Genomic DNA, 22,108 nt, shown 5'->3' with positions numbered 1-22,108 from the left:
TACTGTTGCCACTGTCCACTTTTCATGCCCTTTCTTCACCTAGCTAAGTTCATCCCTCTTGCCCTTTCCGTTTTAGTCTGCTATTTGACTTTTCTTCGCTTTCTCACTTTTTTTATCGTGACTCCCATGAGACAAAAAGTGATAGCTTCTCCTGTATCTGATAAATAAAAATTAAAATAAAAACATTAACATCATTGTCGTTCATCTTAATGCTTTGAACCCAACTTCAAGAGAATGGATTACCAGAGAGATTTCCAGAGTGAAAACTATTGCACAAGTATACAGAATAGTGTCTTCCTGTTGTTTGATAGCACCCACACAATACGTTCTTCTTAGACAGAACAAGAATTATTGTTTGTGGGGCTGGAGAGATGGTTCAGCGGTTAAGAGCATTGCCTGCTCTACCAAAAGTCCTGAGTTCAATTCCCAGCAACCACATGGTGGCTCGCAACCATCAGTAATGGGGTCTGGTGCCCTCTTCTGGCCTGCAGGCATAGACACAGACAGAATATTGTATCCATAATAAATAAATAAATAAATAAATAGACTGATTGTTTGTCACAGAGGCAGAGTAGAGTATATCTACTGGGAACCTCAATTTCAGTGTGCCACCCTTGTCCCATTTCTTGCCCACAATTCTTCAGTAAACTTAATTCTCATTGTGTTCATCTACATACTTGTGTGGGGTAAAGTTTGCATTCTGCTTTTCACTGTAGGCAAATTATTACATATCTCCCTGCCCCCAAACTGTAAACTCTTGCCATAAACTTGTTGATATTTCTAGTGTCGTGTTGATGTTCCTATTAGCAGAACATAAACTTAACTCAGAACAAAAATAATTTTTTCTACAAAACTTTCAGTAACAGACTTGGATTAAAATGAAAATTTTGTATTCAGTCCTTAGACTTAACTATGACAACAGTGGCATCTGTTAACATATCATCACTCAATGTTTGCGTTGGGAATGTTAGCTTGTCCTTTAACGTCTAGAAATAAATATCTGGAGATCAAAAAGCAAAAAGGAGTTGATTAATGTTTTATTATTATTAGTGTTCTAGGTATCTGATAAACTAATTTTTATTAAAATATAATTGTATAGTTTCCCCCTTCATATTCTTTCTCCTATCCCTCTTGTCTACTTCCCCCCACCTTGCTCCCTCGCAAGTAATGTTTTCTTTTTCTTTGGTTTCTTTTGTTCCATTTATGTACAAGTACCTAAATATAAAAATACAATCTGCACAGTCCTTTAGTGATTTCAAGTGTGATTACTTGGTATGCGTTAACCAATTAGAGGGCTTATCCCTGGGAAAGGCCAATTGTCCCTCTCAGAACAGTCATTGTTTACCTGTACTGCTTTGTCTAGGATTGAGGACATATACACATCATAGCCCCCTTTTACCTGTTAATGTGCTAGTTATTCCAGTTATGAAAGAGAACATGCAGCAATTTTCCTTTGGGTATGGCTTACCTCAATAAAATACATTTTAGATCTTTACCTGCAAAATTCATGGTTTCATTTTTATTTCCAACTGAATAGTATTCCCCAGTGTATGTGAACCACATTGTCGTTATCCAATCATTATTTGCAGGCTGTGTAGGTTGTTTTCATTTCCTACGTATTATGAATAGCACAGTGGTGAACATGCCTGAACAAGTAGAGTATCTGTAGAGTATCCAGTCCTTTGGTCATATGCCAAGGAAAGGATTAGCTGGATCATATGATCGAGTGATTTTCATCTTCTGGAGGATTCCCCACTCGTTCTATAGCAGCTGGACCAGTTTGCAGTCGCACCAGCAGTTTTCCCCTCATTGTCTCCAGCATTTATTGTCACTTATTTTGTTGCTCTTTGCCATTTTGCCTACTGTCAGATGAAATCTCAAGATTGTTTTAATTTGTATTTTTCTAATTGCTAAGGATGATGAACATGTTTCGAGATTCCTTTCAGCGGCACTCCTCTGTGATCTTAGCATCAGCTCCTGCGTCCAGATTCCTGCCTTTGGTCATCATGTTTGTTCACAGCAATAGAAAGCTAACTAAGATAGTAATACTGACATTGAAGGTATTTGGGAGTGCTCCCTCTGTTCAAATTTTCTTTTTAATAATTTGAGAAGAATTGGCAGTAAACCTTATTTGAAAGTCTGATAGTATTCTTCTATGAGCACATCTGTCCCTGGACACTTCAGAAGATTTTATATTACTATTTCAAATTCCTCATTGTTACTAACCTTTCTAGGTTGTTGACTTCCTTGTTTTATTTTAGTGGTTTGAATGATTCTAGAAATTCATCTATTTCTTTTAGGTTTTTCAAATTTAATGGAGTGCAGAATTTTTAAGTATTCTACTATAACATCCTGAGTTTTTTCATTATTGACTATAGTGTTCCCTTGTTTATTTGTGTTTCTGTTAATTTTGGTTTATCTTTTTATTTTCCTTTAATTAGTTTGTCCAACGGTCTATCAATTTTATTAATCGAAGCTCCTTAACACATTGATTCTTTATATTGTTTTTTTTTGTTTCTGTTTCATTTCTGCTCAGATTTTTATTATTTCTTGTCATCTACTGGGTTTAGATTTAGTTTATTGTTTTTTTTTTAAGCTAGATTCTTGAGTTGCATCAAGTCATTTATTTGTGATTATTCTGATTTTTTTTTGTTTTTTCTTTTTTGAAACCGGATTTCTCTGTGTGTCTGTAAATCATACTGCACATTTTTTTTCCAGCTGCCTAGACCCAAATAATCACATAGAAACTATATTAATTACAGCACTGCTTAACCTATTAGCTCAAGCTTCTTATTAACTAAGTTACATCTTCACTCATTCCTGTTAATCTATGTATCAGCATGTGGCTGTGGCCTACTGGTAAAGTTCCAGTGCCTTTCTCATTTGGCAGCTCCATGAGGTCTCTTTGACCCTGCCTTCTTTCTCCCTGCATTCAGTGTAGTTTCCCTGTCTAGCTCTATTTGGCCCTGCCATAGGCCAAAGCAGCTTTTTATTAACCAATGGGGAATCCCACATAATGTAACAGTCCTAACTGTCCTACACCTCACTTTGCCAGGCTGGCATTTAACTCACAAAGATCTGCCAGTCCAAATGCTGAGATTATAAGCATGTAACACCATGGCCTGGCGCTGAATATTTTATTTTATGATAGACACTTTGAGCTATAAATTTCTCTCATGGGACTGCTTTTAATGTGTCCCAGAAGTTTCATTGTTTTCATTTTCATTTACATGCAGAAAATTTTTGATTTCTTTTTTGACACATTCATCACTCGGTAAGGGGTTGATTGATTTCCATGAATTTGTGTTTGGTTTGCTGTCCATTTTTAGTTCTATTTTTTTAAAAATATTTATTTATTTATTATGTATACAATATTCTGTCTACATGTATGGCTGCAGGCCAGAAGAGGGCACCAGACCTCATTACAGATGGTTGTGAGCCACCATGTGGTAGCTGGGAATTGAACTCAAGACCTTTAGTAGAGCAAAGCCATCTCTTCAGCCCCCTCATTTGTCGTTCTATTGCATTATGGTCAGAATGGACACACGAGGTCATTTCAGTTTTTTTTTTTTAATTTCTTAAGATTTGTTTTGTGTCCTAGGATGTGGCCTTTTTTATAGAAGTTTCCATAGGGAATGTATATTCTTTGTTGTTTGAGTAGAATATTGAGTAGTTATCTGTTGTGTCCATTTGATATAAGATATCATTTAATTCTGATAGTTGTCTTTTTATTTTTTGTTCAGATGAGATATTGAAATCACCTACTATTAATGGTTATATCAACAGATATGTGGCTTTAATTTCAGTTGTATACTTTTTATGAAATTTGGTACCCCAAAATTTGGTGTGTGTATGTTTAGGATAGTAATGTTTTCTTGGTGAATTGCTCTTTTGATTAAAATGAAGTGCCCTTCTTCATCTCTTTTGATTAATTTTAGGTTGAGTCTAATTTTTCAAAGATTAGGATAATAATTTTTACTTACTTCCTCATCTTATTTTATTAGATTGTCTTTTCCACACCCAGTTTTAACTTTGTGGTGGTGCCTGGAAACAGGTAAATTTCTTGTAGACATTAAATAGGTGGATTTTGTTCGTTGATCTGTTCAACAATGCTGTGTCTTTTGATTGGAGAATTGAGACCTGTAATATTTAATTATTTAATGTTAATATTGAAAGATATAATAATTATACAGGTTTTTGTTTTGTGGTGGTTTATCGTGTTAATTGTGTTTATATTTTGTTAGTAATTAGCTTTGTTTGTTTTCCTTATAAGTTATCTTGGCTATGTGTGTTTATTTCTCTTCTCAGTCCAAAGTATTGCTTCCACTAGTCCCTGTAGTGTTGGTTTTGAAAACATATATTTTTTGTTTTTTGTGTTTTTTGGCCATGTATATCATGATGAAATGTCTTTTCTTCTTACACTATGACAGTTTTGCCAAGTACAGTAGGCTAGGTTACCACTAGTGGTAATTTAGAGTATATCGATCCACATTCTTGCTTTCAATGCTTCTATTGAGAAACCAACAGTTAATTCTGATAGGTTTTCTTTTATATGTGACTTGAGTTTTTTCTCAGCCTTTCCATATTCTTTCTTTGCTCTGTATGTTTAGTGTTTTATCTATGATATGCATTTAGGGAGTTTCTTATCTGTTTGGTGTTCTGCTTCTTGTATCTATGTATATGTCTTACTTTAGTTTGGTGATATTTTCTTCTATGCTATTGTTGAAAATCTGGCTTGTGCCTTTGACCTGGATTCCTTTTCCTTTATCTATGATTGTGATTCAAAGATTTAATCATTTCATTGTGCCCCACATGTTTCTTTTCTGTGCTTAATTGAATTTTACATATTCATTGCTTGTGTTATCTAATTCCTGTACTTTATCTTTGAGTCCTCTATTATTCTAGCTGCTGCTTGATTTATTCTACTCATAAGGCTTTTCCTCTATTTTTTCTGCTCAAATTATTAATTTTTCCAATTCCATCTTTATTTCAGCTTAAGTTTTCTTCAATATATCAGTGTCTTTATTGAATTCTGCTTTCAAATCCTACATTGACTTCATCATTTCATCCAGCTTTATGTTTGCATTTTATGGGAATCTTTCACATGTTATTCTCTTAAAGTTCATTCTTTTTTTTTTTTTTTTTTTTTTTTGGTTTTTCGAGACAGGGTTTCTCTATGGTTTTGGAGCCTGTCCTGGAACTAGCTCTTGTAGACCAGGCTGGTCTCGAACTCACAGAGATCCGCCTGCCTCTGCCTCCCGAGTACTGGGATTAAAGGCGTGCGCCACCACCGCCCGGCCTTAAAGTTCATTCTCTTTAAGTTAATATTGAGCGTTTTTCATTATGTCTTTAAACTCCTGTTATTCTTTGAAGTTTATAATCTTTTTCTTTCTACCTTCACCCCTGTCCTCTTTCACCTTGGTAATTCTGAATGGCAAATATTTCTGTGGGACTGGTTGATTTGGAAAAAGCCATACTGTCTTGATTTTTCACATTGTTTTTATTTTCATGGCTAAACATTGCCATTGGGTTTGATAGTTTTCTGTCTGGACATATCATTCTGAGACAACACAGGTTAATAGGGAAGTTGGAGCCTGAAGGTTGGATCTGATGTGGGAGGGGTTCTATGCTAGAAGACAGAATGTGTCTCTTGTCTAGAGCCTGTAAGTTGTATGTTTGAGAGTACAGATTTAGCCACTGGACTAGACTGGAACATGGACTAGATCTGAGGATTATGAGTAGGGGATCTGGCAGACTAAATAGGGTGGCCCTGTTGTAAAATGTTCAAGACCAAACTTAGCTGGAAGGTTGATGGCACTCATGAGGGATGATGTCAGATGTTAGCAGGACCCATGTACTGTCATACAGGATGTACCTCCTATCCAAAACCTGTGTAGATTATGGTCAGGGCAAGTACAAACTAGTCACTAGAGAAGCATCTAGAACTAGGTGTGGGGACTGGGGATGGTATATAAAAGAAAGGTAAGGCTAGGCATATTCACAAGGGTGGGCTTTAGAGCAATACGGAGTACTGCTTGGTCTTATAGGTTATATGGAGCACCAAGAAAAAGTAATTTTATTTCTAAAGACATTTATGCCTGTTTTAGAACTACCTTGATATTTATAGAAAGAATAAGAATGATAAAAACTGGTAAAATGACAATCATATTATCAATCATATAAATCAAAGGAAGAGGATATGCATTTTGAACCTCCAACTTTTTCACGGCTCATCATTTCTTGATGTCCTTTGCCAAGCTATGTCCTTGGACATCAAGAAATTATACACAAAGTCTCATTATCTCCTCAGTCTGTTAGTGCACTCAGTGGCCTGTGCCATGAAAATAAATATGGAAATCTAGTTCTCCAAGGAAGTACAATGCTCTATAAATTATTCTTCTGAAAAGCCTCAGTCCTTTGCTTTGTACAAAACATGAAAAGCCATTTACTTCCTAATTTTTTTTGTATTAAAAGTACCTCAAAATAGTTGATTATATTTTCTAGCTTTGTAACCGGAAAGTTCTTGAAGACTGATATGTGGAGCATCAGTGTCACTGAGAATGTGTCATAAAAATTTAAATGCAGTGCTTCAACCCAGATGTGCGGGATCTTAGAGATGTCACCAGTCTGTTTATAGAAGACCTCCAGGTTGCTCTGATTCATGGCTCCATTGTCTTTGATGAGGGATATAATGTGTATATTGACATAGATGAAGCAGAACATGAAACATAACTAAAATCTATTTGAAGGATTTTAATTTTAATTCAACAAACACAGAGCAATCCTCAGTTCTTCCCCTGGAAAAAGTATAAGAGATAACTTAAGGGGACAATGCCATGTCATTGGTGTCAGCTTTTCCCACTTGTCTTAGTTTCTGGAAGTCAGCATTTTGGTGACCTTATTCTAATGCATCAATAAGAGATCTTCTCTTAGAGTCCTCATTTGACTTTATGAATCTCTTTTATTAGTTGTTGTCCAGATATTGATTATCTTCAAGTCCTCTTTGTTCTGTAGAACATGATGATGTCTTTAAAGATTTCATGGAGCCAAGCCTGGTGCCAGAACTCTGTGATCCATACTACTGGGATTGAGACTGAAGCAGGAGAGTCACAATTTCAAGGCCTCCCTGGGATACAGAACAAGTTGAGAGCCAGTCTGAAAGAAACATACATGGCTGTCAGCTTGCCTGAAGACATAGGCTAAATCCCCCTTCTTAAGCTGATAGCTCTATTTAAGGAAAGATGTAAATTCTCTGTTGATTTCTATCACCAAAGAGCAGTAAAGAAAGAACACCCAAACCCTGAACTCTTCCTTATATCAGGTCCCTGAAGCCAGTGCCCTGATCAGAATTTCTGTGGCTTTTTAACAGTTTCTTTCTTTTTAATACTGTTTGAAAACAGAGTCCAGTGATTTTTAAAATTATCGAGATATGGTTTACAGTAATGCTTTGAGACTTCATTTCTGCTTTGTCTTTCTCTCCCTGTCCCTCTTCCTTCTTATCTCTTCTTCCCTCTTTATCTCTTCATAGCTCTATGCATACATATGTTTTAAAATAAATTACGCGTTTAGTCTATAGTATAAAATATGTGATTGTACATTGAGCTTCAGTGTAAGAGGAAACCGGTTTACATTTAGTGCCTGGAATCTAGTAGTGCTCTCGTGAGGACTAGTGAAAAATAAGGCTGCTCTCATGTAAGGACTTTTGCAAGCATTTTTCTTTCATGTCATGGTGCGCCCCCTCTCCTTTCCTGAAAGAACTTAAAGATAACAAGATGCAACTGAAGAAAGGAACATAATATTTATGTTGTATAAAGGTAATCCTAGCAGCCTTGGGAAGCTGCACTAAAATGGAATGAAATAAAAGACCAGTTAAAAGACCATTTCTATTTCTGGCAAGACAGCATGAGTAGAAGTGGCAGTTATTATAGATAGGTAGCAAGAGAGCAGAGCAAGATTAAAGAACAGAGTCTTTAAGACTGTCAGTAATCATCAGCTGGAACTACAAAAAAGGATTTAGAAGTTTGGTGCACATTGATTCTTACATGACTGCAATAAATCCTCACATGACTTTAAGACTTTAAGAGCCTGTTTTATCGCACAAAGAAAAGTTAACCTGTTAAAGGGGACCCATTGCCCCAACATTTAACCAACAATGTGGAAATTAAAGGTTGAGCTTTGAGATCATTCTGTTTCTTCTGGCTTTTCTACCTGACCCTATGCTGATCCACAACTTTTTTTTTCTTAACCCTCAAGTAACCATACACAAACCTAATATTAAGTGCAGCTGTATGATTTTTCTCGATTTCTCATGACAGTTGTTCTGATAATGTTTAAGGCCTTTCTGTGAAACTTAGTTTTTAGATTATGATAAGTTATTCTTGATTTTTTGTTTGTTTGTTTGTTTTCATTCTTCCCCAACCCTTCACAGCTAGAAATGTGCAATAAAAACATAGTGTTTTGGGATGATTTTTAGTTTTACCACTTTGGGAGGCATTTTTTGTCTCAGTCAAGAAGCAACCATTCAGATTTGAATTATTAAATACTTGAGTTCTAGTTTCCACATTGAACCATTGAATGCTTTCTATTTCCTTGTAAATGGAAAAATTCTCCCATATGTATGATGTTTCAATATTTTAAGTATTTTCATCTAGTGTGAGAATATTTGCAACTGGGCTTTAACTTCATATATACAAAGGACTCCTTTGTCCAGGTCAAACAGAAATATCCTTTGCAGTCATGGTTGATTACAAGATCACCCAGGGCTCTATCCTGAAGTCTATACCTGGAGAAGCACGTGAAAATGAATTTGACTTTGCTGACCACAAGAAGTACTTCAGAATATGCCTGATGGGATGTGACTGTGGGCGTGTATTATTCTTAATGTGAGAAGATTGTTTTGCCATAGCTGTTCTTGCTGATAAGGCCCTTAGAGTCAAAACTTGATGTAATGCCTGGTGAGTTATTTATTTAATAACCATCATTCTCTGACAAATGGGTGTTATTCTCTGTTTTAACCCTTCAGAAATGCATCTTCTGTAGACACCGGGTTAAGAAGGTTTCTGGAGCCTGCATTCAGTGTTCCTATGGCCGCTGCCCAGCTTCATTCCATGTCACATGTGCCCATGCTGCTGGGGTTCTCATGGAGCCTGATGACTGGCCTTACGTGGTAAACATCACGTGCTTCAGACATAGAGTCAACTCAAATGTGGTAAGAACTTCTCTCCCATTTGCTGACACTTTAAATTTTTTTCTGGACCCTTCTTAGGTCTAGAATACCTTGTTGGTATTGACATGTCTGGACTATAATATACTTTAGACTAGGGATTGAGGGCTGTTATTTACACATAGTGACACAGAACCCTTCAGTTTCTAATATGCACTAAATGCAATATTTAGTAAGTTGAGTGACTGAACAAATGAATGAATCAAGCTCTTTATGTCCATTCTAGTTCAGGATCTGTGTAAAAGGTATCTGAATAATTGTGTGTGTTTATATATATATAGATTGTGCAGTTAGTGTGTTCGGGGTGTCAGAATATCACTTGAAGTAGAGCAGTATGAAAAATACCACCTCAGATGTGTAAAAGAAAAATTTTAAAACAAATTCTGTGTTTAGTATCATAAGTTATTTTAAACATAAAAGCTTATTCAACATTACTAAGTTTGGTGTATGTCTTTTTTCCTGTCCTATTGTGACGAAACACCATGTCCAAGGGAACTTATAAAAGAAAGCATTTAATTGGAGCTTTGCTTAGAGTTTCAGATTGTTATCCTGTAGTAATCATGGTGAGAGCATGGCAGTATTCAAGTAGGCATGGTGGTGGAGCAGTAGCTGAGAATTTACATCTGATCCACAAGCAGCAGGTGGAGGGAAAGGGAGGGGAGGAGAGAGAGGCAGAGAAACTGCGGGGCAGAAAAATAGAAACAGAGATTGGGTATGGTGTTGATTTTTGAAACCTCAAAATCCACTTCCAGTAACACACCTTCTGCAAAATGTCACACCTCCTAATCCTTGCAAAACAGTTTCTCTAACTGGGAACCACACATTCAAACATGAGCCTGTGATGGCTGTTCTCATTCAAATCACCAGACCTTCTATTTCTGTTTCTTTTCACATATTTAAAAACAGGGTATCCGACCTTTGGCTGCTCTAGGCTACATGACACAAAGAAGAATTGTCTTAGACCACATATTTAATATTCAAGTACTACAAAAAACTGATTAGCAAAACAAGTCTGTTTTAAGGTTCATATCTATTGTCATATATAAGCATACTAAATATTCCTGTATGGTCCTAATTATGCAGTGACCTTTTACAAAATCTTTTGAAAATTATCCAGTAGTTCCAAGGTTTGCAAACATTGCTAATAAGAACTTGAATATATCCAAGAAATAAAACTTTAAAGATTTTTAAATGTTTTTTTAGTTTTAATTAAAATATAATTACATGACTTTCCTCCCTTTCCTTTCTCTAAATATTCCTATCTACCCTTCTAACCCCTCCCTCTCAAGTTGATAACCTCTGTTTCTTTATTAGTGTGTGTGTGTTTATGCATCTAAAATGCTGACTCCATTAAGTATTACTTGTGTATATTATCATACCACTTGTATGTATATGGTTTCAGGATTGACCACTTGGTATTTAGTAACCAGTTAGGGGTCTCATTCCTGGGGAAGATTAATTCTCCCTTTCTCAGAGGTCATTGTTACTTATAATTCTTTGTCTATTGGTAAGTACCTCAGAGATTTTTTTTTCTTCTTCCTCATTTCCATATCTGTTGATGTTGTAGTTCCTTCAAGTCTTATTTAGGCAGCCACCTAGTTCCAGTATCATGGAACTGTCATATATAGGAGATACAATCTCATAGCATATTTGTTGGTCCTCAGGCCATGAGATTCAGGAGTTATAAGTACAATAATTTTAGTGGGCGTTCCATGATCAGTTGATGTCTACATTTTGACCAGTTACAATGGGGTCTTCATTTGTTGCTTAAAGTTTATTTAATCAAGACTAAGAACTACATTTATCTGTGGGTATAAAGTTTAGAATGCAAGTAGGAATTATATTGGTTTACTACAGTGGGAGTAGCAGTTTTTCTTCTACAATCCATGAACTCCCTAGCCCTAGGTAGTTGCCTAGGTAGGTTTCTAGTAACATACATAATTATCTTTCTGTTATAGTTGCTAAATTCGGTTGGAGAACTGTTTTTACCACAAATATAAATGCCACTATTGTACCTTTAAGGACATCTTGCCATGCTGGCCATAGTAGTGGTTCACAGGCATCATAGTTAGGTAGGTCTATTGATTAGTTCTTTCTCTCTTGAAGTTTGTAAGCATCTTCTGATACTATGAAAGACTGATTTTCAGGATGGAGGTTTTTAGGTCAGATCCAGCTTAAATCTTCTAAGTCCTGCATCCAAATTTTGTGTTGTCCAGCTTTGAGATATAATCAAGGGTAACAATAATAGGCTATTGAAGCTGCAAAACAATTCCATATCAGTCAAAAATTATGGATAAAAAAGGTTATTTATTTCAGGGGAAAAACTTACAGATCACCATCCCAAACAACAGTCCTCTCGTTGCAAACAGGAAACAGAGAGTCTAGTCTCAGGAATAGGAGCTGGAAGCACAGTTCCCACTGCTTTTTAAAGTAGAAGAGACCACGCCCCGGTGGGCTGGTCTCTTAAAAGCTATTATTGGTTGAAGGAGCAGAATGTGCTCCCTCAGCACTTCCCCTTTTTGTTTAAATAAGAGAGTTCCAAACCCAATACAAACTATATATACTAGGAACAGATATCAAGTATAATTGGTATTACATCCAGCATAAACAATATTAAGCAAGAAACATATGCTAAATGTTTATCAACATTCTATCATATGTAGAAGTCTTATATAGGAAATGGCTTGACTAGATCATAAGAGTACAGTAACTACGACTATCTAATCTTCAACCCCATCAAAAGCCTGAGAAGGGAGATAATATTATTTTAGCAGACAGGAAGTGCAATCAAGTAGCTTCCAAAGCAAGCAATATGTGATGGAGACAACTAGCTGCCTGAGCAATCACCCAAAGTGTCATTTCAACGTTGAAGCAACCAACTTTGGCTAAGGCCTAGTGTAATTAACAGACCATTTTCAGAGACAGGAAATTTTTCAAAACCATTTTACCCTGTCTTGGCAAGATTTAACAGTCCTACTTATTCATTTCTGGATACTGTGTAACTTGTCAGTGGTTGAGGCATTGTCAGTTCCTTGCCCAAAGGTCAGTTTTGCCTAGAAAAAAACAAGCTCCAAGTGGGGTGTCTTCGGTGCTCAACATTCTCTCAGGAATAGATTGGTGCTGTCAGAACCATGTCAACAGAACTCTAAGTTATTTAAATGCCATGTTCCACAGATCTTTGAAGTGGTTGAAGATTACCTATCTAGACAGAATACAATCTCTAAGTATCTAAAGAACCTAATTGATCTGACTGTATGTATAACAAACATGAACCACTACTGACCTATAATAATATGAAAATATACTCTAAAAGTTGTATCAATATACAAAATTCCTAAACCGAGTTAGAAACATACATAAAATACCCACACACTCTAGTTTGCTTCACATTGGCTGCCAGATGAAGCCGCAAACCAATCCCACACCAGCTAAAAATTATGGATAATAAGAAAGGTTATTTATTTGAGGGGTAAAACTTACAAATCACTGTCCCAAACAATAGTCCTCTCATCGCAAACAGAGAGTCTATCCACCAGAATGGGAGCCAGAAGCAAGAGAGAGAGCACACAGTTCCCGCTGCTTTTTAAAGTATAAGAGACCGCGCCCCAGTGGGCTAGTATCTTAAAGACTATTGGCTGAAGGAGCAGAATGTGCTACCGCAGCAGGCTATATTGCTTCGGTAGTCACTTGGACTACCCTCACCTGTGGTTTCATTGGACAACTCCAAAGGAAGTTGTAGTCTCATGCAGAGTGTTGGGGGAGGGGGGTGTTAAATACTCTGTGACTCCTGTGAGGGAAATTGTCAGCCCAAGTGAGATAACTTCATTTGAGAGAATTACATATTTTTATATTATTTGTATGTATTATGTAATTTAGGGTAAGTATGATTCTTTAAGGCCTGTTTTTAATCATCCTTAGTGTTATTTGACCCTTCTCCCTCCCGACTCTTCATCAAAGCCCTCCTTCTCCCTTCATATATCATCTACATAACATTTTCTTCTCAAGTCCCCTGACTACCTTTTACTTTAATGATTTTTGTGGTTTTTCCAATTTATATACTCATATCTGAGTATTTGGAACTAGTAGCCATCAATGAAAGACAAAATGTTTGTCTTTCTGGCATTTCATGATTTCAGCTTTTTAAAAGCTAAGTAGCGTTTCCTTTCGTATATTTCCTGTTTATCTATCTATCAGTTGAAGGACATGTAGGTCGTTCTGATTTCCTTACTATTTTGACTATATCTGAATTAAACATGGCTAAGCAAGTATCTGTGCTGTAGGAAGTAACTAACTGCTTTGAGCCAAGGAGAAACATATTGGGTCACATAGTAGATTTATTTTGAACCTTTTCAATATCCCTCACACTGGTTTGCAGAGTGGTTTCACCAGTGTGCATTTCCACTAATGATGAAAGAGTTCCCCCTCCCCTCTCCAGCCTTGGTTGTTAGTTGTTAATAAATTCACAAAGTTGTTTTAATTTGCACGTCTGTAGTTGCTAAGGATGATGTATATTTCTTGACCTACTTCTTCGCAATTTTTATTTCTTAAGAACTCTGTTCAGATCCATAGAACATTTTTTAATTGAGTCATTTGTGGTTTTTGCTTCTAGGGTTTTTTTTTTTTTCTGGATATTAATCCTCTGTCAGATGTATACCTAGCAAAGAGTCTCTCCCAGTCTGTAGTTTTCTTCACTGGATACTTTCCTATGCTGTACAGTTTACACCTGGAAGACAGGAAAGTACATAATTAGTTTTCTTGATTAAAAATGGACCTGAATAATTTTTCAGACTTGTTACCATTGATTAAGATGTGCTACAGAAAATCTGCACTAAACTGTTACGATGAGAATTAGAAAATTTTTAATTGATTTTCCTATTACTGTTTCTTCTAAAACTCAAGAAAATTTACTGAGTTTATATTCTATTAGTGTGTCTCACAGGGCAGTGTATCTTTATAGCACAATTACTTTTTGGTCCTATCTTGACAGGATGTCAACATAGATAAGGATTATAAAAGAAATAATAATTAACATATGTATAACATCTTAGATAATATTGTGCATATTCAGGTATAATCCGTATGTAGTCATCCCTGAAAGCCTAAGTAGCCAGTATAATTTTTATTGAAAATTTGTTTTTCATACAGTATATTCTGATCACAGTTTTCCCTCCCTCGTTCTTTTCCACATCTTCCCACCTTTCCCATTCATCCAACTCTACACCATTTTTCTCTTCCTCTTTGGAAGACAAAACACAGACATACACACAACTAAAACAAAAAACAAAAAAAGCATAATAAGGAAACTACACAGACACAGGCGCACAAGAACAAAACCCATAAGAAGCTATAATATACAAGTTAGATCAAAACATAAAGACCAGTTAGATCAAAATTGCCCAATCAAAACAACATGAGACAATAAGAAAATCTACAAAATACCATTGAATTCATTTTGTGTTGGTCATCTACTGCTGGTAATGGAGCCAACCCTTTAGTGTAGTATGTACCAAGTGACTCCAGTGAAGAGAAAAAGTAGGGGGGTATTTGTTATTGCTATTGTTGTTGTTGCTGTTTTAAATTGTTGTCAACTAGAGCTTCTTGGTTAAGTGTAGGAGTTTATGCCCATTTCCCCTTCTCAGCCCTGATATTCATTCCCAACAGAGGGCCTACCTCCTAAATTTTAATAATCTCTCAATTTTGTGCCACCAGCCACTTGAGGACCACATGTTTATACACAGGAGACCATTGGGAATATTTCATATTCAAACCATATTGGTTCTGCCAATAATTCATCAGTTTTCAGTTGACCCTTCTTCAAGAAGAGAGACCAAATTAGTTTGCCAAATGATAAGAAAATGTCTGTTCTGGAATTGTCCCTTGTTGTAACACATTTAGCTCCTTCTTCCCTCATGAACTCTTTTTAATGTTAACTGTTCTGACTTTTGTCCAAACTTTGATTGGGAAGAATAATATTTGAGAGTAAATTATATAGCCTACTTAATATGTAAGTGTGAGCATTTATGAAGACTAAAACATAACCATTTATAACGTGACTCCATTGAGTGTATACCTTTAACACCTGGATCTTGCTGTTGGTGTTACCCTGTAGAATGAAGAGCAGGTGAAGTCATAAATACCAAAACCTTGGCGAGGCTGTCTTTTGTGCAGCCACAAACCTGTGAATAAAATATGTACTTTACTGAGAAAGAAAAAAGAAAAAAAATATATTGGGAATCAGAGATGAATATTAAAACAACAGAAGGTATTTTTCTGTGTTCTGTCTAATATGACCTAAACATAAGTGATGCATGTAGATTATCTTCTAGTATAGAATATATCATTCTTCCATATAAAGTGCTCACCCTTTCACATCTATCTTGTATTTATATCTACTGAGCAAATGTTGAATATGGTCTTTCCTTGCTAAGTAGTTACGTGTCAGCTGTTTCAAAACTTTTTGGTTGATTATAAATAATTGGTTGCTTAAAAATTTTTAAGAACTATTCTATTTTGCTTCATTAATCAGTGGAAACTACAGAGAAGTAAATTCAGTAGTAAGTAATGAAAATCTCTATGGGTCATCTGTTTCAACAATACTTAGTTGCATGGTTCTATTTCATACTAGGCTGACTTCTGTACCTCTGATCAGTTACTGAGTTCTGTTGGTGTCTAACATCCTAATTATTATCAATGTAGTCACTCATTTTTTAGAAACCAAACTTGTGTTTTATGTGTCTGAGTCCCTGAGCACAAAATCCCACCAATCCCTCAGCTTGCCCCAGAATCAGGCCACAAAAACCTACTAATCAAAGCATTCCTGGAAAGCTCCACCACCCTCTCTCCTAAGAATCTCTAAATAAGTCCTGTACTCTGTTCAATTTGGTGCTCCTCACAATAGAGACAGTCACCCTCTTGGATTTTTCCTTCCCAATAAATTTCTTGAGTGAGGTTTGTTGTGCAATTTGACATTTTCAACCTGATGTAATAACTTTCATATTAGATGGAGCAGAGCGGAATTGTAACACTTTGGGGACACATTCCCCTAGCAGAGCATAACTGTTACACTCTAGGGGATCTAAAGTCCCTAAAAAATCACTAGTGTCCAAGGTTTCTTGAACATAATGCTCTGAATTAATATATCATTACTTCTCTAATATAGTCTTTTGACCTAAGCAAGCTAAACCCAATAGTTTGGTTCAGACTCAAACTATTGGGTCACGCTTTGTTTAGGATCTAGAGTAACATTGGGACATATGCAAAAATTATGTGTCTTAAAATGAAATATCACCACAAAGAATATTGGATTCTGGACAAGACTATATAAACATGGAAAAATATCACTCAGATGATCTATTAAAAAGCAGGAGAAATTTAGCTTTCTAAAGTATCACTACCATAAAAAAAAAACCTGTAGAAATGGGGTAAAATGATGTGGCAGATAAGTAGAGCTGAATTGGATAAAAGATTCTCTTTTTCAGAGTTTCATGGAAGGAGATAGGAAATCACCAAGGTCATCATGAAGTCAGTTGATCAAGTTTTAAAGTGTCATGTCAGTGTTCAACTTCTTGAAGTTGATTACTGTGTAGAGCTGTGATTACATGAAGCATACCTCTCTCTTAGAAAACAAACATTGAAGAGTTCATATGATAAATACCGTGGATTCAAAGTAGTTAAAAAAAATTTAGGGGATTGAGGTGCAGGGCTCACTGTTAGAGTGCTTGCCTGCACACCTGAGACCTAATCTCTATCCTTCTACTTCACACATGCACCAAATAGTTAGACAATAAAGCACATTGTAAGATATTAGTAATCATTGGCCAACAAGTAGTAGATGAGTAGTTTATTTTTTTACTAATTATATTCTTGAAATTTGAAATTATTCTCTCATACTAAATTTTAAAAACTTAAATTTGCGAGGTAACATTGGCACATGCCTTTAATTCTAGCACTGGGAAACAGAGGCAGGTGGAGCAAGTTCTAGGACAGCCAGAACTCACAGAGAAATGCTGTCTTGAAATTCACCCATCCCTCCAAAAGAAGCAGAACAAAAACACCTTAAACTAGGCGGTGGTGACACATGCCTTTAATCTCAGCACTTGTGAGGCAGAGGCAGGCAGATCTCTGTGAGTTCGAGACCAGCCTGGTCTACAAGAGCTAGTTCCAGGACAGGCTCCAAAACCACAGAGAAACCCTGTCTCAGAAAAAAACAAAAAAAAAAAAAAATTGACCAAATTTGTTATTGTTTCCCAAAAATATTTTTATTTTCTGTTCTTCTTTTTTTTTTTTTTAATTTCTGTCACTTTTCTTTCTTTGTCTCTGTCTTACAGAAGTCCAAAACTAGTGAGAAAGCCATCTCTGTAGGCCAGACAGTCATCACAAAGCATCGGAACACTCGGTACTACAGCTGTAGAGTGATAGATGTGACATCTCAGACCTTCTATGAGGTCATGTTTGATGATGGCTCCTTCAGCAGAGACACATTTCCTGAGGACATTGTGGTAAGTAGGTTTTTCCTGAGTTCCTGATCCCTCAGAAATGTTTGTAATTAATTATCTCTTGCCATTGATAATTTTGATGTTAATTATCTTTTGTAGTATACAGATGAACAGATGGAGTTTTTTTCAGCTCTTTTGAGAAATTTTCTTTAGCCAAGGAACAAAAGATACGCTCTTGACTTTTTTGTCTTGTCTACTACTACAGAAAGATATCTAAGACTGGGTAATTTGTAAAGAATAGTAATTTATTTGTTTGAGTTGTGAGAAGGCAAGGCAATCCAAGTTCTTATATTTGGTCTGGCAAGTTCCTTCTTTCTGAACTCTCACATGGCACAGGGTAAGGTGGCCATTTTCTCTAGAGCTTACATGGGTTATCAGTCTCATGGACCAGACAACAGCCTTCCTGGGTCTAAACATCTGTAAATCCTTTTCTGACTTTGATGAGGTTGGGAGAGAGGGCCTTTTTATATAGCTCAGGTTGCCCGAGAACTTATAATGTATTCCAGGCTGTTATCTAACTGGGAATGATCCTTCCACCTCACTCACCCTCACAAATACTGGGATTGCAATGTGAACCACCTGCCCTGATTTGATAATGTGCCCAAGTCCAACTTAAGGAGGTCAGAGAAAATGAAGAGATGTGAAGTAGGTGCTACTATACACCCCTTCTTTACTTTACTTTTTTATTTCTTCTTCTTCTATTTTTCTCTTATCCCTTTTATACCCTCTAACATGACAATTTTATGCAAGAAAATATAACCTCACAACCATGTTATATATTTTCCAAAAACAAATTGGAATCTTTACACAAGAGGAAATCACATTATAATCACATTACATGCTTTCCTTGGAATCTCACAAGAAGTTGAACATTTTCCATTATATTAGTTTTCCCGCCATAATATTTTTACCCCAAACTAATGATTCTTTTATTATAATGTAATTTAAAATATTTTTTAAAAGAATAACATGAATTCAAACAAGTGTTCTTTTATCTCTGGCACAGTGGCTGCACCTGAATCTACTGCTGTTTCAGACCTTAGCTGTGGCTCTATAGTTATTATTGACTTTTTTCTTCAGTGACTGCCCAATAAGAATTTTACATCCTACCAGATACATCTCCTGCTCCTGCCACCAAATGTAGTTTTCTAACTAAATCTGTATCATGTGGTGATATTTTTTGTGTGATCTAACAAATACAACTTGCCTGAAGGTCAGAGTACAGAGCTAAGCACAAATTAACCATAGTTGCCAGTCAGTGATAGCAAACACACCTTTAATCTCAGCACTTGAAAGGCTGAGGCAGTTGGATCTCTGTGAGTTCAAGCCCACCCTAGGATGCACAAGATTGATCCAGTCTAAAAAAGAAAAAGAGCTAGGTGGTGGTGGCTCACACCTTTAATCCTAGTACTTGAGAGTCACGCACCTTTAATCCTAGCATTAAGGAAGTGGAGACAGGAAGATATGTGCCTGAGCAGAAAGGAATATAAGGTATTAGGAGACAGGAGCTAACCTTATGCCCTTTGAAGTTTCATAGGGACCGCATTTAGTCTGAAGACTTGTAGAAACAGGATACCCCATTCGGTCTGAGGGGTTCGTAGAGGTAAGAACTAGCAGCTGGCTGCTGTTCTGCTTCTCTGATCTTTTGGCTTTCATGCCCTAATATCTGACTCTTGGTTTTTATTATTAAGACCAATTAGAATTCACACTACACTATATTTCTTTCTGTTATATTAATTAGATTTATAAATTTTTTTTTATGTCCTCACGGGTTTACCCTCCCTCCTGTCCTTGCCTCCACCTCCTTTCTGTCCCCCCTCCCCATTCCACTTTTTCTCTGTCTCTGTTCAGAAAGGGTAAGGCCTCCCAGGAGTGTCAACAAAAGTGTGGCATATCAAGTTGAGGTAGGAGTATGCACCTCTCCCTGTATTTAGGCTGTGAAATGCAACCCAGCATGAGGAATAGGTTCCCAAAAGCCAGCCAAACTGTCAGGAACAGACCCTGCTCTTACTGCTAGGAGTCCCACAAGGAGATCAAGCCACGAAAGTGTCACACATATGTAGAGGGCCTAGACTGGTCCTGTGCAGGCTCTGTAACTGTCAATCTAGCGTCTGTGAGCTTCCATGAGCCCAGGTTAGTTGTTCCTGTTGTTCCTTTGTGATGACCCTCACCCTATGGCTTATACAGTCCTTCCTTCCTCTCTTCAACAGGATTCCCTAAGCTCAGCCCAGTCCTTAGCTGTGAATCTCTGCATCTCTTTTCATCAATTACTAGAGAAACGCATCCTAACAATAGTTTGGGTAGTCACCAGTCTGATCATAGGAGATGGCCAATTTATACCATCCATCCATCATTGCTAGGTATCTCAGCTGGGGTCATCCCTATAGATTTGTGGGAGTGTACCTTGCATCAAGTTTCCACGTGACCCCTAAATGACTCCCCCATGAGACCATCTTCATTACTCTCCTCTCTCCATCCACTCCCCAACCAGATCCTTCATGTTCGTATTACCACCTGCCCCCTGTCTACCCAGAAGATCTCTTCTATTTCTCCTTCCCAGGGAAATCCATGTGCCCCCTTTTGTGCTGTCCTTGTTACCTAGCTTCTGTGATGTTGGACTATAGCATGGTTATCCTTTACTTTACAACTAATATCCACTCGCAAGTAAGTACATACCATGCTTGTCTTTCTGGGTCTGGGTTGCCTCACTCAAGATGATTTTTTTCTAGTTCCATCTACTTGCCTGCAAATTTCCTACTGTTATTGTCTTAAATAGCTGAATTATAATCTGAAGGCATTTACCAGATGTATTGTCTTCAGATAATCTATCTTCTTGCTAAGTGAAATTTATCTTCACTTTGGGAAATTATTCAAGGTTCTTTGTTTTATGAACTTATTCCCAAGCAACATTTTAGGATTATAGCCTCTGAATTTTCTTGCCTGCCCCTATACTTACTTAGTCCTGTCCATAATTCATAATGCAGAAGATGTGTAGTCACATCTTGATGGGACCTTAATCTATATTTGCCTACTGACTAGTGATTTGACTGTTCTTCTTTCAAGTGCTTACTACTCAATCACCACTCCTTTGTTGAAAGTTTATTTAAATTGATAAAATAGTTTTATTTCTGTTGAGCTGCAAGAGATTGTGTGTGTGTGAGCATGCTTGCATAACTTTATGCAATGTATAATTTACAAATATTTTCTGTTTTTTTTCCCAGTCTGTTTGCTTTCCAGTAATGCCTGGTGTAATGAATTACATGTTTTTCTAAAGCCCAATTTTATTATTTTATGTTTATTTATAGATTACATATGTGTATATGTATATATCTACATAACATATGTGTGTTAGGAAAAAAGATGATAGATAGGTAGATAGATAGATAGATAGATAGATAGATAGATAGATAGATAGAGTTATGGCACTTAGGGTGATTATGTCCCCCCAGTGAGCAGCAGACTAGCTAACAAAAGCCCCAGCTTCAGTCCCCCCAGTGAGCAGCAGACTAGCTAACAAAAGCCCCAGCTTCAGTCATGGGAAGCCTCCCTTGAGTTTTTGTTCAGAGCAGTTGAAGAAATTCCCAAAATAACAAAAGTTATTGCCATTGTTTTGATTTGCCTTTCAGAATTTGATATTAAAACCTTATTGCTGGAGACACCACACACATTTTGAACACAGAATTGAGAGGAATTTAGATGAAACTTAGCAGGAAGTCTCCTCTGAGTACTAGCTCTCATCGTTTTAGAAGGTGCTATGCGAGGTGCTAAGGAAGAAAACAGTATGCCTACCGTCTTCCTTAGCTGTACAGTCTACATACTACAACACTGACCAGCAAGGTGACTCAGAGAACATGGTAATGACTTAGGACCTCTCAATGCGAAGTCATTCCTAGTACTAGGAACCCAGCAAACTACTTATGCCTGGTAAGGTCATAGCCCCTGGAAACTATTACTGTCACTTTCCTAATCCAATATAATTTCTAAATTCATTTCAAATATCTATACTTTTTAAAAATTTGTTTTGTTAATTTTTTCCAGACCAATTAGTTTCCCCTCCCTCCCTCCCTCCCTCCCTCTTTGCCTCTCAACCTCTCCCTCCTAACCTCCTCTCTTCCCCCACACCTCAGTTCACTTCTCCTCCTCCTTTCTCTTCAGAAAAGGGCATATCTCCCATGTATATTAGCCAGCCATAGTATATACAGTAAGCCTAGGCACCACCTCTTCTAGTGACACTGAACGAGGAAACCAAGGGGAGAGAAAGAGTCCCAAAAGCAGATAACAGTCAAAAACAACCCCGTTCCCACTGTTAGGAAATCCATAAAAAGATGAAGCTTCACAGCTGTAACATGTGCAGAGGGCCTGTAGGTATATATTGGGCATAAACTAATGG

General features: G+C 36.8%; 1 protein-coding gene across 3 annotated transcripts in view; it reads left to right on the top strand.

Annotated features, from left to right (window-relative positions):
- The window catches only part of Kdm4c (lysine demethylase 4C), a 170,939-nt gene that overhangs the window by 126,619 nt on the left and 22,212 nt on the right, over positions 1–22,108 (top strand). For all 3 annotated transcript variants that reach the window (XM_041632462.1, XM_041632460.1, XM_041632463.1), the window contains 2 exons: positions 9,023–9,208; positions 17,551–17,721. In XM_041632462.1, the coding sequence (XP_041488396.1) occupies positions 9,023–9,208; positions 17,551–17,721 (357 nt within the window). The remainder of the gene's footprint in view (positions 1–9,022; positions 9,209–17,550; positions 17,722–22,108) is intronic.

Source organism: Microtus oregoni, unplaced genomic scaffold (assembly GCF_018167655.1).
Source record: "Microtus oregoni isolate MIOR12 unplaced genomic scaffold, Mior012 000041F_ref0000270, whole genome shotgun sequence".
In the NCBI taxonomy this organism is placed as follows: domain Eukaryota; kingdom Metazoa; phylum Chordata; class Mammalia; order Rodentia; family Cricetidae; genus Microtus; species Microtus oregoni.
The sequence above is the reverse complement of the archived record's forward strand: the minus strand, read 5'-3'. Positions and strand labels throughout refer to the sequence as shown.